Source organism: Panulirus ornatus, chromosome 49 (genome assembly GCF_036320965.1).
Source record: "Panulirus ornatus isolate Po-2019 chromosome 49, ASM3632096v1, whole genome shotgun sequence".
NCBI classification, from domain to species: domain Eukaryota; kingdom Metazoa; phylum Arthropoda; class Malacostraca; order Decapoda; family Palinuridae; genus Panulirus; species Panulirus ornatus.
The window spans coordinates 5,991,345-6,007,741 of record NC_092272.1 but is presented as its reverse complement, the minus strand read 5'-3'; the positions used below and the strand labels follow the sequence as shown (position 1 = coordinate 6,007,741).

At 37.6% G+C, this 16,397-nt stretch overlaps 1 protein-coding gene across 3 annotated transcripts in view; it reads left to right on the top strand.

Annotated features, from left to right (window-relative positions):
• LOC139764368 (laminin subunit alpha-1-like) overlaps positions 1–10,345 on the top strand; it is a 142,962-nt gene extending 132,617 nt beyond the window's left edge. For all 3 annotated transcript variants that reach the window (XM_071690905.1, XM_071690904.1, XM_071690903.1), the window contains one exon: positions 9,676–10,345. In XM_071690905.1, coding sequence (XP_071547006.1) covers positions 9,676–9,818 — 143 coding nt within the window. In that variant the 3' untranslated portion in view covers positions 9,819–10,345. The remainder of the gene's footprint in view (positions 1–9,675) is intronic.
• Positions 10,346–16,397: the final 6,052 nt, after the last annotated feature.

The following is a 16,397-nucleotide window of genomic DNA, read 5'->3' as shown; positions in this document are numbered from 1 at the left end:
GAACAGAAGACGGTGCTGTAAGAGGGTTAACAAGAAAATGGTGATTCATATTGTTGACACCATAGGAAACGAGTAAAATGATCAAATAGAAAACATGCTGTAAAAGGGGATTCTTGAACTATCATAGAAAACAGTGCCATAAAAGGGGGGTAGCTATTGTATTCTTGACTCATCATAAAAAACGAGCAAAATGACAATTAAAAAAAATGGTGCTGTAAAAGGGGGTAACATTCTAAACCCATTATAAAAAATGAACACGACCGGACATCAAAGAATACGGAGCCACAGATAAGTGACTCATTCTTGACACCATAGAAATTGGGTAAAATGACTGGAATAGAAAATGTACTGCAAAAAGAATGACGTTCTTGAACCATAATACAAAACAGGCTAAATGACCGGGAATAATAGAACACAGTGCCATAAAATAGAAAACATGCAAAATGGCAAAACTAAAGAAACCAGCACCGTAAAAGCAGGTGATTATCATAGAAAACTAGTAGAATAACCAGGAGTCAAAGAAAACAGTGCTGAAAAACGGGGCAACTACCATATGTATGTGTATGTACATTATGCAGGATACGGCGATTAGACTAAAAAAATAATATACTGTAATATATATATATACTGGAAATGATCACAATTTTGCACGTGATCAAGTATATTCCTATGAGTCCACGGGGAAAATGAAACACGATAAGTTCCCAAGTGCACTTTCGTGTAATAATCACATCATCAGGGGAGATACAAGAAAGAAATATAAGTCAGCTGATGTACAATGAAGAGACTTAGCTAGGATGCCATTTGGTAAACACGTGATTCTCCAAGACAGACAACGAGCGTATCATAAACTTATTACATGGACAAGAAGGGGAATTGTCTACAAATTTTATCAACAATAAAGCTATCCAATTTGTGTAGACCTTCACTAATATTAAGGTTATAATTCTTTGTGTATTTAATAATAATAGATCAATGATATTTCTCGTGGTACTGGCATTAGAGTTAATAACTGAGATGGCATTACTCCAGTCAGTACAATGATCATAGTTTTTAACGTAATTAAACAAGGCACTTGATTTTTGTTCTGTTCTTATACTACATTTATGTTCCTTAAGTCTAACGTTAGAAAGATCCTTACCAGTCTGCCCAACATGAAACTTATCAATTTCTACATGGCACTTTATAGATGCACTCAGAATTTTCTGGTGAGCTCCTGATTTAAGACATTCTTTATAGTATTATTGTTGCTGAAGGCAACATTCACATTAAAGGATTTAAGCAGCATGGGAAGTAAAGTAAAATTATTATCAAAAGGGAGAACTAAAAGATTCTTGGTGTCAATAGGAGGTTTGGGTTTAACTCTATAAAATGATTTTGCTAACTTAAGGTTTTTATCAATGAAAGATCTAGGGTACTTTAAGTTAGATCCAATGGAATATATCTTCTCAAATTCATCATCAATAAACTCTGGACTGCAAATACGTAATGCCCTAAGAAACATAGATTGAAATGATGATAATTTAACTCTGTAATGCTGAGATGAGTAATAATGGATATATGAGCATACATAGGTAGGTTTTCTGTATAATCTAAACTTAAACTTGTTTCCTTGCCTATGGTCATGCAGTCTAAAAATGGTAACATATCATTATTTTCATTTTCTACAATAAATTTCATGGAAGGTACTAAATTGTGAAGTAATGGGAGAAATGTTTGTAAATTTTCGTTTGTTGGCCAAACACGAAGAACATTATCTACATACCTAAACAAAATTGCATTAGAAGGTAAGATTTTTATCCTTATTATTATACTCTTTTGCTGTCTCCTGCGTTAGCATGGTAGCGCAAGGAAACAGACGAAAGAATGGCCCAATCCACCCACATACACATGTATATACATAAATGGCCACACACACGCTTATACATACCTATACATTTCAATGTATACATACATATACATAGACATATATATATATACACTTGTACATATTCATACATGCTGCCTTCAACCATTCCCGCAGCCACCCTGCCACACATGAAAATGGCATCCCAAGCCCCATGTGTGTGCGCAAGGTAGTGCTAGGAAAAGACAACAAAGGCCTCATTGATTAACACTAAGTCTCTAGCTGTCATGTGTAATGCACCGAAACCACAGCTCCCTTTCCACATCCAGGCCCCACAAAACTTTCTATAGTTGTTTACCCTAGACGCTTCACATGCCCTGGTTCAATCCATTGACAGCACGTTGACCTCGTTACAACACATCGTTCCAATTCACTCTATTCTTTGCATGCCTTTCACCCTCCTGTATGTTCAAGCCCTGATCGCTCAAAATCTTTTTCACTCCATTCTTCCACCTCCAATTTGGTCTCCCACTTCTCGTTCCCTTCAACTCTGACACATATATCCTCTTTGCCAACCTTTACTCTATTCATTCTCACCATGTGACCAAACCATATCAGTACACCCTCTTCTGCTCTTTTTATTACCACACATCTCTCTTACTCTTTCATTACTTACTCGATCTAACTACCTCACACTGCATACTGTCCTCAAACATCTCATTTCCAACACATCCACCCTCCTCTGCACAACCCTATCAATAGCCCATGCCTCACAACCATGTAACATTGTTGGAACCACTATTCCTTCAAACATACCCATTTTTGCTTTCTGATATAACGTTCTTGCCTTCCACACATTCTTCAACGCTCCTAGAACCTTCACCCCCTCCCCCACCCTATGATTCACTTTCGCTTCCATGGTTCCATGCGCTACCAAATCCACTCCCAGATATCTAAAACACTTCACTTCGTCCAGTTTTTCTCCATTCAAACTTAACTCCCAATTTACCTACTAAACCTAATAACCTTGCTCTTATTCACATTTACTTTAATAATGTTGTTTCAAAGAATTCCATATAAAGATTATTTAGTACAGGTGAAAGAGCCTGTTTCCACTGAACTGATAAAATTGTGTATAAAAGACTGTGTATTTCAATTCAATGGAGAATATTATGCTCAAAAATTTGGGATGGCAAAGGGTAATCCTCTTTCACCTGTACTAAGTAATCTTTATATGGAATTCTTTGAAACAAAATTACTAAAGGATATCTTACCTTCTAATGCAATTTGGTTTAGGTATGTAAATGATGTTCTTTGTGTTTGGCCAAGAAATGAAAATTTACAAACATTTCTCCCCTTACTTAACAATTAATACCTTCCATCAAATTTACTGTAGAAAATGAAAATAATGGTATGTTATCATATTTAGACTGCATCATCCATAGGCAAGGAAACAAGTTTAAGTTTAGCATATAGCAGAAAACCTACCAGTGTATCCATTATTACTCATCTCAACATTACAGAGTTAAATAATCATTTCAATCTATGTTTCTTAGGGCATTACGTATTTGCAGTCCAGAGTTTACTGATGATGATTTGAGAGGATATATTCTACTGGATCTAACTTGAAGTATCCAAGACCTTTCACTGAAAAAAACCTAAATTTAACTTGCAGAGAAATCATTTTATAGAGTTGAACCCAAACGTCCCATTGACACCCAAGAATCTTTTAGTTCTCCCTTTTGATAATTTTGTTTTACTTCCCATGTTGTTTAATCCCTTAATGTAAATGTTGCCTTCAGCAACATTAATACTATAAAGAATATCTTAATCAGGAACTCACCAGAATATTCTCCTGGATGCATCTATAAAGTGCCAAGTAGAAATTGATAAGTTTTATGTTGGGCAGACTGGTAGGGATCTTTCCGTTAGACTTAAGCAACATGAATATAGTATAAGAACAGGACAAGAATCAAGTGCCTTGTTTAATCACGTTAAAAACTATGATCATTGTATTGACGAGTAATGCCATCTCAGTTATTAACTCTAATGCCAGTACCACGAGAAATATCACTGAATCATATTATCAAATACACAAAGAATTATAACCTTAAAATTAGTGAAGGTCTATACACATTGGATAGCTTTAGTGTTTATAAAATTTGTAAACAATTTCCCTTCTTGTCCACACAATGAGTTTATGATACGCTCATTGTCTGTCTTGGAGAATCATGAGTTTACCAATTGGCTTCCTAACTATGTCGCTTCGTTGTATATCTGCTGACTTATATTTCTTTCTTGTATCTCCCCTAATGAAGTGATTATTATACAAAAGTGCACTTGGGAACTTATCATGTTTAATTTTCTCCATGGTCTGGGAATGTCTTGGGAGTAAAGTCAGGGGTTGATGAGAGGACAAGAGCAAGGGAAGGAGTGTAAGAAGGTAAACTCTAGATTGATATGAGTAAAACTTAAAGTGGATGGAGAGAGATGGGTGATTATTGGTGCATATGCACCTGGGCATGAGAACAAAGATCATGAGAGGCAAGTGCTTTGGGAGCAGCTGAGTGCATTAGTAGTTTTGATGCACGAAACCGGGTTATAGTGATGGGTGATTTGAATGCAAAGGTAAGCAATGTGGCAGCTGAGGGAATAATTGGTGCACATGGGGTGTTCAGTGTTGTAAATGGAAATGGTAAAGAGCTTGTAGATTTGTGCACTGAAAAAGGACTGATTGGGAATACCTGATTTAAAAAGAGAGATATATATAAATATATGTATGTAAGTAGGAGAGATGGCAAGAGAGCGTTATTGAATTACGTGTTAATTGATAGGTGTACGAAAAAGAGACTTCTGGGTGTTAATGTGCTCAGAGGTCCTACTGGAGGGATGTCTGATCATTATCTTGTGGAGGCGAAGGTGAAGATTTGTAGAGGTTTTCAAAAAAGAAGAGAGAATGTTGGGGTGAAGAGAGTGGTAAGAGTGAGCGAGCTTGGGAAGGAGACTTGTGTGAGGAAGTACCAGGAGAGACTGAGTACACAATGGAAAAAAGTGAATACAAAGGAGGTAAGGAGAGTGGGGGAGGAATGGGATGTATTTAGGGAAGAAGTGATAGCTTGCACAAAAGATGCTTGTGGCATGAGAATCGTGGGAGATGGGCAGATTAGAAAGGGTAGCGAGTGGTGGGATGAAGAAATAAGATTATTAGTGAAAGAAGAGAGAGGCATTTGGACGATTTTTGTAAGGAAATAATGCAAATGAGTGGGAGATATATAAAAGAAAGAGGCAGGACGTCAAGAGAAAGGTGCAAGAGGTGAAAAAGAGAGCAAATGAGAGTTGGGGTGAGAGAGTATCATTAAATTTTATGGAGAATAAAAAGATGTTTTGGAAGGAGGCAAATAAAGTGCATAAGACAAGGGAACAAATGGGAACATCAGTGAAGGGGGCTAATGGGAAGGTGATAACAAGTAGTGGTGATGTGAGAAGATGGAGTGAGTATTTTGAAGGCTTGTTGAATGTGTCTGATGATAGAGTGGCAGATATAGGGTGGTGTGCATAGTTACAGGGTTAGGGAGAACGATTTTGTAAGCAGAGAAGAGGTAGTAAAAGCTTTAGGGAAGATGAAAGCCAGCAAGGCAGCGGGTTTGGATGGTATTGCTGTGGAATTTATTAAAAAAGGGGGTGACTGTGTTGTTGACTGGTTTGTGAGGATATTCAAATTAATGTATGGTTCATGGTGAAATGCCTGAGGATTGTTAGAATGCATGTAGAGTGCCACTGTGCAAAAGGAATAAAGGTGAGTGTTCAAATTACAGAGGTATAAGTTTGTTGAGTATTCCTGGGAAATTCTATGGAAGGGTGTTGATTGAGAGGGTGAGAGGCATGTACAGAGCATCAGACTGGGGAGGAGAAGTGTGGGTTCAGAAGTGGTAGAGGATGTGTGGATCAAGTGTTTGCTTTGAAGAATGTATGTGAGAAATACTTGGAAAAGCAGACAGATTTATATGTAGCATTTATGGATCTGGAGAAGGCATATGATAGAGATGCTCTGTGGAAGGTATTAAGAGTATATTGTGTGGGAGGTAAGTTGCTAGAGGCAGTGAAAAGCTTTTATCAAGGATAAAAGCCATGTGTACAAGTAGGAAGAGAGGAAAGTGATTGGTTCCCAGAGAATGTCGGTTTGCAGCAGGGGTGCATGATGTCTCCATGGTTGTTTAATTTGTTTATGGATGGGGTGGTTAGGGAGGTGAATGCAAGAGTTTTGGAAAGGGGGGCAAGTATGCAGTCTGTTGGGATCAGAGAATTTGGGAAGTGCTGGCTGGTGGCTGATTTGGGTAAGAAACTGCAGAAGCTGGTGACTGAGTTTGGTAAAAGTGTGTGAAAGAAGAAAGCTGAGAGTAAATGTGAATAAGAGCAAGGTTATTAGGTAAAGTAGGGTTGAGGGACAAGTTAATTGGGAGGTTAGTTTGAATGGAGAAAAACTGGACCCAGGAAGTGAAGTGTTTTAGATATCTGGGAGTGGATTTGGCAGCAGATGGAACCATAGAAGCAAAAGTGAGTCAGAGGGTGGGGGAGGGGGCGAAGGTTTTGGGAGCGTTGAAAAATGTGTGGAATGTAAGAACATTATCTCGGAAAGCAAAAATGGGTATGTTTGAAGGAATAGTGATCCCAACAATGTTATATTGTTGTGAGGCATGGGTGATACATAGGGTTGTGCAAAGGAGGGTGGATATGTTGGAAATGAGATGTTTGAGGACAATATGTGGAGTGAGGTGGTTTGAAAGAATAAGAGAAATGTGTGGTAATAAAAAGAGTGTGGTTGAGAGAGCAGAAGAGGGTGTATTGAAATATCTTGGTCACATGGAGAGAATGAGTGAGGAAAGATTGACAAAGAGGATATATGTGCCAGAGGTGGAGGGAATGAGGAGAAGTGAGAGACCAAATTGGAGGTGGAAGGATGGAGTGAAAAAGATTTTGAGTGATCGGGGCCTGAACATACAAGAGGGTGAAAGGCGTGCAAGGAATAGAGTGAACTGGAATGACATGGTATACTGGGGTCGATGTGCTGTCAGTGGACTGAACCAGGGCATGTGAAGCATCTGAGGTAAACCATGGAAAGTTCTGTGGGGCTTGGATGTGGAAAGGGAGCTGTGGTTTCGATGCATTACACATGACAGCTAGAGTCTGTGTGGACGAATGGGGCCTTTGCTGTCCTGTCCTTGCGCTACCTTGAGCGCAAGCGGAGGAAGGGGGGGTGTCATTTCATGGGTGGGTGGTGGCAGGAATGGATTAAGGCAGCATGTATTAATTTATGCATGTGTATATACATATATGTCTGTGTATGTATATGTATATATGTTTAAATGTTTAGGTATGTATATGTGCGTGTGTGGGCGTCTATGTATATACATATGTATGTGGGTCAGTTGGGCCATTCTTTCATCTGTTTCCTTGTGCTACCTCACTAATGCAGGAGACAGCGACAAAGTATAATAAATAAATATCAACATATACATACATACACAGACATATACATTATATATATATATATATATATATATATATATATATATATATATATATATAAACATGTACATATTCATACTTGCTTGCCTTCATCCATTCTGGCACTAACCTGCCCCTCTCACCCACATTTACTGTAACTTTTGCACAACTCTATCTGTTCTTACACATGCATTTGCTCCCTCTATAGATGGCTTTCACACCATCCATCAGTTGTCTCCCACTCTGTATATCCGTAACACGTCCCATAAGGCATTCCACTCGACCCCTCATACTTTCTCAAGATACATAAAAGCTGCTTACAACTTTTTAACTTTCACTAAAAACTTTTCCATTTATCTTTACCACAAAAATCTGATCCACACATCCCATACCTTTCCCCCCTATAATTGCTTTATACATCTTTAGCACCCATGCATGTAACTGCTGCCGCCTCACCTTCTCCCACATTTATCAGTTCTTCAAAATACTCTTTCCATCTTTCTTTCACTCCTCCTTTTGATTCAGCAACTTATATAATTTACCAGGAATACTCAACAAACTTATACCTCTGTAATTTGAGCACTCACTCTTATCCCCTTTGCCTTTGTACAATGGCACTTTACGCCTCCACTCTTATGTATACCTCTCCTTTTCACCACCTTCCACTTCAATTTCTTATTATCCCTAAAATTTTCACTCAACTTTCTTCCAAAATCTTTATCTACTCTTTCTCTGCTATCACATCATTTTCTTTACATTCTGCTCACACATTTTATATTCTTCCCTCCTCCTTTGCTTATCTTCTACTTGTACATTCCATCAAACCCCAAACACTCCATACATCCACAAACCTATAGTCTTCACACACCTAAACTCTAAACTCCCTTTTTCCCCTCTCCCCACTCCCACCATCAATCACCCTTCTTCCTTCTCCCTATCCTCTTGCTGAAACAGCTTCTTTCTTCCCCTCCTCTTTCCCCCTCTCATCTCCTAAGCTCTCCCTTTCTTTCACTCCCACTACCTTCCTTTTCCCATCCCCAAATACTTTCCCTTTAACTTTCTACATCTAGTTGTCTTTCAAATTATGCACTTCCTGTCTTTTTCACCATTTTTTTTTTTTACTCATGTCTCAGATGCTACCATTCGTTATCTTGTTCTAGTCACACTATTCATCTCTTTCCAAAACTTTTTTGTATATTCTTCCTAAGGTTTGCCCGAACTCCACCCCATCTCTCATTTGCCCTCTTTTTCAGCTCCAGCACCTTCCTCTAACCTCCAGCCACATTCTATTGTACATCTCCCAATCACTAGCAGTCTTTTCCAGTGGATAATATTGATACACCTTTCATTCCTCTTTTACTTAAATGCATAGACAGTTGAGCAGAAGTTCCAGTGTACACATGGGCTTGAATCCTGGCTGTGTAATGTCAACGTGTCTTTTTAACATACATATATATGGATAAGTGTAATAAGAGATATGAAAATAAAACTTAGAAAAAGGGGTTACGTATGGGGGTTAATGGAGATGGTTGTAAGTGCATTTTATCATGTATGTAACCATAGGCAATTAAAGATAAATATGAGTAGAAAGTGTATTACAATGTGTTACTTATGTTGGGGAAGAAAGACTGGAATAAGTGATAAAATTAGACTGAAAGAGGTGACAGAACAGAAGAATTTAGGAGCTATCTCAGGTGAGTGGTGACATGGAAGGAGAGATAAGGGAGAGAGCTGTTAGTGTTGGAGTCACTGGAAAAATGAAAGGTAGAGGTGTAAATATGGATGAAAAGGAGGATTAATGGATGGAATAGTCCCCTCATCCCAGGCCTATGCAGCCAGAACAGACATGGGATGAGTCACAGAAGTCAACAATCCAGGTTGTGAAAATGAGTTATTTGAGAGGAGCATGTGGTATGACTAGATGAAATAAAGAAAGTAATGAGGGGGTGTATAAGATATTTGGTATGGCATGGATAGAATTGTGGACTGGTAGCATTGGTGAGACATAATACTTGGAGGAGGTTTGGGCATGTGAAAAAAAATGCAAAGACAGTTAGTTTACAAGGAGATTGTAAGCTGGTGCAATTAAAGGGTGGGGAGGTGAAAGGAAGACCATATGTGACGGAGAGATAAAGTGGATGAGTACTAGAGGGAGAGAAATTAGGGAAGAATGTGTGGAATGATGTATAGGAGGGAGGCATGTAAGGAAAGGAATAAGCAATTAAGCATAAGAAAAAAGATAAATACAGGAAGATGAAAATTGCACTCAAAAATTTAGTAGCATACATGATATATCATTATTATATGAACATATCAATTTGCAGATGCTGCTCTCCCAGGAACTCTCACATCTCAAGAAAATTTCAAAGGTTGCATCCGCAACATTGTTCTCAACAGTGAACGAAGAGATTGGACCGACATGTACAGATTACAAAATGTTTTACTGAATGCTTGTCCTGTTCAGTAACTGGACTTACCTTTTCTTATGCAGCCACTCTGTCCATTCAGCAAATCTGATATAATATTTTAACATTGTACAAATCAATAAATATATAAAGAATGTTTTACTATGATGGGGTTGGCTTTTTGATAACTAATGCTTATAGAAATATAATGGACTAGTTAATGCAATCATTGCAGAAATCTGTCTGCTTATCAAAAAAACAAAAAATGCATACAACTTACTGATGATAAAACATGTAAAATGCTTATGTATGTACAGAAGGTGAAAAAAATATACATACCTTAATATGTTTACATTATGTTAAGAGGAATTGAATGAACTAATATTCCAGTGGGAATAAACAACAATAGTTTATCGTGAAGAGAACTAATTACTGTACCCATTAGAATAGCTGACGATAATGAAAAATATATGGTAATGTATTAATGAAGTGACTTTTGGAATCAAATATACCAAAGGAAAATTAGTTAAACATTACAATACACATTCTTTAGGCTTACTGTACCAAAAGTAAAATTAGTTATACATTATAGTGATCTTTGGATTTTCTCATGACAAAATATTTACAACTAAAATTTTACTATACTCATTAATTGAACTGACTGCTGTACATAAGCTTTACTGCAATGCTTCTTTTGTGGTGCATGCATCATGGAAGCAAATATACAATTTGTAACAGCAAAATTTTTAAAAGATTATACATGGTTAGAAATCTTCAAAAATGCTCCTGCATAGAAAATAGATTAGTAGATGCATGTTAATGATATGACAAAGTACATTAACATGTTACTATAATGAAATAAAAAACAATTTACCAACCTATTCATCACAGGTATGAAATAAGACCAATAGATTTGGCTATCCTCTCAAGTAAATTATGTTTTTATATGTCATTCATGAGTTCTAAATTCAACCACATTATATGGATTAACTCAGAGAGAGAGAGACCATGACAAACATAATAGGCAACACCTTTGCAAAATTACAGTTTATAATAATTTGTCATTCTTACATACATATTAGAGATAAATATTAATGTGTGGCCAAGTCACTGATGAAGCTATCTGAGTAGTTATATGCTGAACTGTGCCAAAGCTGAAGGTGTGCATGTAATACATGACTGTAAATCACTTTAAATGACTTTGGAGACCAGTTCTCTGAAAGCCAATGGTGCTGTAGATTTTATGAATCTCATTAGTAATTTCTTTTAACTTAGTTCTAATAAGTTAACAAAATAGACTATAATACAGACAAATGTGTTCTGTATCTCTACATTTGATTCCAATCTCCTGGAAGCTCTAAAAGACCTTTTCATTTTAATTCAAATTCAATCCAAACCATTTTATCTAAAACATCATAAATGATATAAATGCAAATTGATTCTACTGCTGCTCTAATGCAAAATGGATTATACAGGTAAAGCTTCCTGAAGTCAATCATCCCAGATTCAAAGGTTTCCTAAATTTGAATTGAAAATAACCTCCATGTGTTTCTCACTTGTTTTTCTATGTAAGTTTGGTTATGCTCACTCTCATAGTGAAAAGCATTTAACACATACTCGATAAAATAGTGCTGTATATGGTACTTTCATACAGTTTTTGTACACAGATCTCTTCAGTAGCATTGGTACACTACGGGTAGGATTCATATCCTATGCTTGGCTCCTGGTTACCTCAGCCACATGGTGGTTAAGAGACATACACCAGAATTCTGGTGTTTATACATGTGCCCCAACCTCAACTCGGTAAGGATAGTATGGGCTTTATTCTATTGTGGCTCTGAAGGTGTGACAAATATGTTGATGGACAGACAAATGTATATACATCACAGGTTGAATTAAAACCCTGGTCAGAAAACCTGGCTACCTCGGCTTCTCTGAGGTTAAAGAGACACATACACACACCAGAATTCTAGTGATTATACATTTCATCTCTGTGGGGGGAATGCTATTATGGACTAAAATCTATTGTGGCTCCAAATATGTGAGACAAATATGTGTTAGGACAGAGAAATGTATATACACCATGGGTCAAATTCCAGGCTGCCTGGCAACCACTGCCACATACAGGTTTAAAAAACACAAACTAGATTCCTGCTCCAACCTGAATTCTGTAGAGTGTATTCAAACCTTTGTGTGACCAAGGTAACCAGGGGCCCTGCTTGGGGATTAAATCCAATCTGTGCTGTACATATGGATGTCCATCTCTTCAGTAGTTCTTATCTAATGCATGAAATGATAATTATCTACATATTCAGAAAATTACAGGAAACAACAGGTGAAATATTGGAGGTCTTAACTCTTACATATTAATAGTGAAGATGTGTTTCATGACATTCCCCCTCCTTAAAACAATCTTTGGAGTTTCTCTGAACTTGTTTCAAACCCATGGTCACTCACAACACCACAAAGTGCATAAGCTATAGTTTAAATCTGTACATAGCTTGCACTAAATAGGTAAAATATATGAGCACAAATTTAAACACAAATGATAACTGCACTAGTTCAAAAATACCACTCTAACACCAAAACAGTAAGGTAGCAAAAATTTTCTCTTGTAAAATGAAACATGACAAAAAAAAATTATAGATTAATAAAGAAACAAGTGACATAGTTCTCAACTTACTATGGGAGAAACAAAAGAAACCTACAGTGGGAGTGTATTGGTATAGATATTTTACCATACACTACCATTTTTAAAAATTTTCTGATTTTTTTGAAATATGATGATTGTTAATTCATTCATCAAGTAAGAACCTTCTGAAGAGAATCGTGTACAAATGTACTTTAAGAATATAATACACCATACGATTTTATCATTTATTCATTTTTCATTTTAAAATACTTCATCGCCATTTCCCGCATCAGCGAGGCAGAGCAAGGAAACAGATGAGGAAAGATCCATTCACTCATATCAATACATTTATACATACACGTACATATACATATATATATATATATATATATATATATATATATATATATATATATATATATATATATATATATATATATCTCTTTTCTTTCAAACTATTCGCCATTTCCCGCATTAGCGAGGTAGCGTTAAGAACAGAGGAGTGGGCCTTTGAGGAAATACCCTCACCTGGCCCAATTCTCTGTTCCTTCTTTTGGAAAATTAAAAAAAAACGAGAGGGGAGGATTTCCAGCCCCCCGCTCCCATATTTATATATATCCCTGGGGATAGGGGAGAAAGAATACTTCCCACGTAGTCCCTTGCGTGTCGTAGAAGGCGACTAAAAGGGAAGGGAGCAGAGGGCTGGAAATCCTCCCCTCTCGTTTTTTTTTTTTTTTTTATTTTCCAAAAGAAGGAACAGAGAAGAGGGCCAGGTGAGGATATTCCCTCAAAGGCCCAGTCCTCTGTTCTTAACGCTACCTCGCTATCGCGGGAAATGGCGAATAGTATGAAAAAAAAAAAAAAAAAAAATATATATATATATATATATATATATATATATATATATATATATATATATATATATATATACACATAACATATACATACATATATATATACACATGTACATACATATTCATACTTGCTTGCCTTTATCCATTTCTGGTGCCACCCTGCCCCACCAGAAACAGCATCCCCATCCTCTGCTTCAGTGAGATAGCATCAGGAAACAGAAAATAAAATAAAAAAGGCCATCCACCACTCACGCTCATTTTCTAGGTGTCATGTGTAATACACTGAAACCACATCTCCCAATCCACTACATTCAGGCCTCACAGACCCTTCCATAGTGTACCCCTGATGTTTCAAAGGCCCTGGTTCAATCCACTGACAGCAGGTCAACCCCAATATACCATATCGTTCCAATGCACTCTACTTCGTGCATGCCTCTCACCCTCCTGTGCGTTCAGGCCCCGATTGTTCAAGATCTTTTTCACTCCATCCTTCCACCTCCAATTTGGTCTCTTTCTTCTCCTTGTTCCCTCCACTTCTGACACATATTATATCATCTTTTTCAATCTTTCCTCACTCATTCTCTCCATATGTCCAAACCATTTCAACATGCCCTCTTCTGGTCTCTCAACCATGCACTTTTTATTATATTACCACACATCTCTCTAACCCTTTCATTACTTACTTGATGAAACTACCTCATACCACATACTGTCCTTAAACATTTTATTTCCCACACATATCCCCCCCTCGCACAACCGTATCTATAGCCCATGCCTTGCAACCATATAATTTTGTTGGAACTACTATTCCTTCAAACATACCCATTTTTGCTTTCTGAGATAATGTTCTCTCTTTCCACACATTCTTCACTGCTCCCAGAACCTTGGCCCCCTTCTCCATCCTATGGCTCACTTTTGCTTCCATGGTTCCATTTGCTGCCAAGTCCACTCTCAGATATCTAAAACACATCACTTCCTCCAATTTTTTTTCCATTCAAACTTACATCCCAACTAACTCATCCCTCAACTCTGCTGAACCGAATAACCTTGCGTTTATTCACATTTACTCTCAACTTTCTCCCTTCACACACTTCTCTAAATTCAGTCACTAACCGGCAGTTTCTCACTCAAATAAGCCACCAGTGCTGTATCATCGGCGAACAACAACTGACTCAATTCTCAGGACCTCTCATCCCCAACAGACTGCATACTCACCCCTCTCTCTAAAACTCCCTTACACCCCATCCATAAATAAATTAAACAATCACTGTGACATCACACACCCCTGTTGCAGACCAACCTTCACTAGGAACCACTCTCCTCTCTTCTTACTCGTACACATGCCTTAAACCTGTGATAAAAAACTTCTCTGCTTCTAGCAGCTTAGCAGCTTACCTCCCTCACCATATGTTCTTTATACCTTCCACAAAGCATCTCTATCAACCTTATCATATGCCTTCTCACATACATTCTTCAATGCAAATATCTGATCCACACATCCTCTACTTCTGAAACCAAACTGTTCCTCCCAAATTTGATACTCTGTACATGCCTTCAGATATTTTGAAAGTTTGCAAATGAATACCATCACTAATGACTGATAAGAGGAATGACTCCTATTTCATCCATTCTCTTTAAAAATTTTCTGAAAATTTAGATAACTGTAAATTCATACAATAGGTAAGAACCTAGAAAAGAGGAGATTATTTAGATGTAAGAAAAACAAAACTGACTATAATTTTGTCAATTTTATGTTGAATGTTTTGACCTGAATGGGTAGGGGAGCTAGGTAGGAATCTCTTTTGGTGCAACAAAACCCTTAAAATAGATGAAATATATCAGAATAACACAATGAATACCATTGAAATTGTCTAATATGTGTCCAGGGGAACTATCAGAACAATGATAAAAATATTAAAAGGTTCGTTGCAAATTTAGTGCTCTCACTAGATTGGTCCCCCCCCCCCCCCCCAAAAAAAAAAAAGAGGGGGGGAGAAAGAATACTTCCCACATATTCTATGACACGCAGGGAATATGTGGGAAGTATTCTTCCTCCCCCCCCTTTTTTTGGGGGGGGGGGAGACCAATCTAGTGAGAGCACTAAATTTGCAACGAACCTTTTAATATTTTTATCACTGTTCTGATAGTTCCCCTGGACACATATTAGACAATTTCAATGGTATTCATTGTGTTACTCTGATATCCTCCCTCTCGTGTTTTTTTAATTTTCCAAAAGAAGGAACAGAGAAGGTTCTCTGTTCCTTCTTTTGGAAGGCCAGTTGAGGATATTCCCTTAAAGGCCCAATCCTCTGTTCTTAATGCTACCTCGCTAATGTGGGAAATGGCAAATAGTTTGAAAAAGAAAGGATATATAGAGATAGGGGAGAAAGAATACTTCCCACGCATTCTTCACATGTCGTAGAAGGCGAATAAAGGGGATGGGAGCGGGGGGCTGGAAACCCTCCCCTCCTTGTATTTTAACTTTCTAAAAGGGGAAACAGAAGAAGGACTCACGCGGGGAGTGCTCATCCTCTTCAAAGGCTCAGACTGGGGTGTCTAAATGTGTGTGGATGTAACCAAGATGAGAAAAAAGGAGATAGGTAGTATGTTTGAGGAAAGGAAACTGGATATTTTGGCTCTGAGTGAAACGAAGCTCAAGGGTAAGGGGGAAGAGTGGTTTGGGAATGTCTTGGGAGTAAAGTCAGGGGTTGGTGAGAGGACAAGAGCAAGGGAAGGAGTAGCACTACTCCTGAAACAGGAGTGGTGGGAGTATGTGATAGAAAGTAAGTAAACTCTAGATTGATATGGGTAAAATTGAAAGTGGGTGGAGAGAGATGGGTGATTATTGGTGCATATGCACCTGGGCATGAGAAGAAAGATCATGAGAGGCAAGTGTTTTGGGAGCAGCTGAGTGAGTGTGTTACTAGTTTTGACACATGAGACCAGGTTACAGTGGTGGGTGATTTGAATGCAAAGGTGAGTAATGTGGCAGTTGAGGGAATTATTGGTGTACATGAGGTGTTCAGTGTTGTAAATGGAAATGGTGAAGAGCTTGTAGATTTATGTGCTGAAAAAGGACTGGTGATTAGGAATACCTGGTTTAAAAATAGAGATATACATAAGTATATGTATGTAAGTAGGAGAGATGGCCAGAG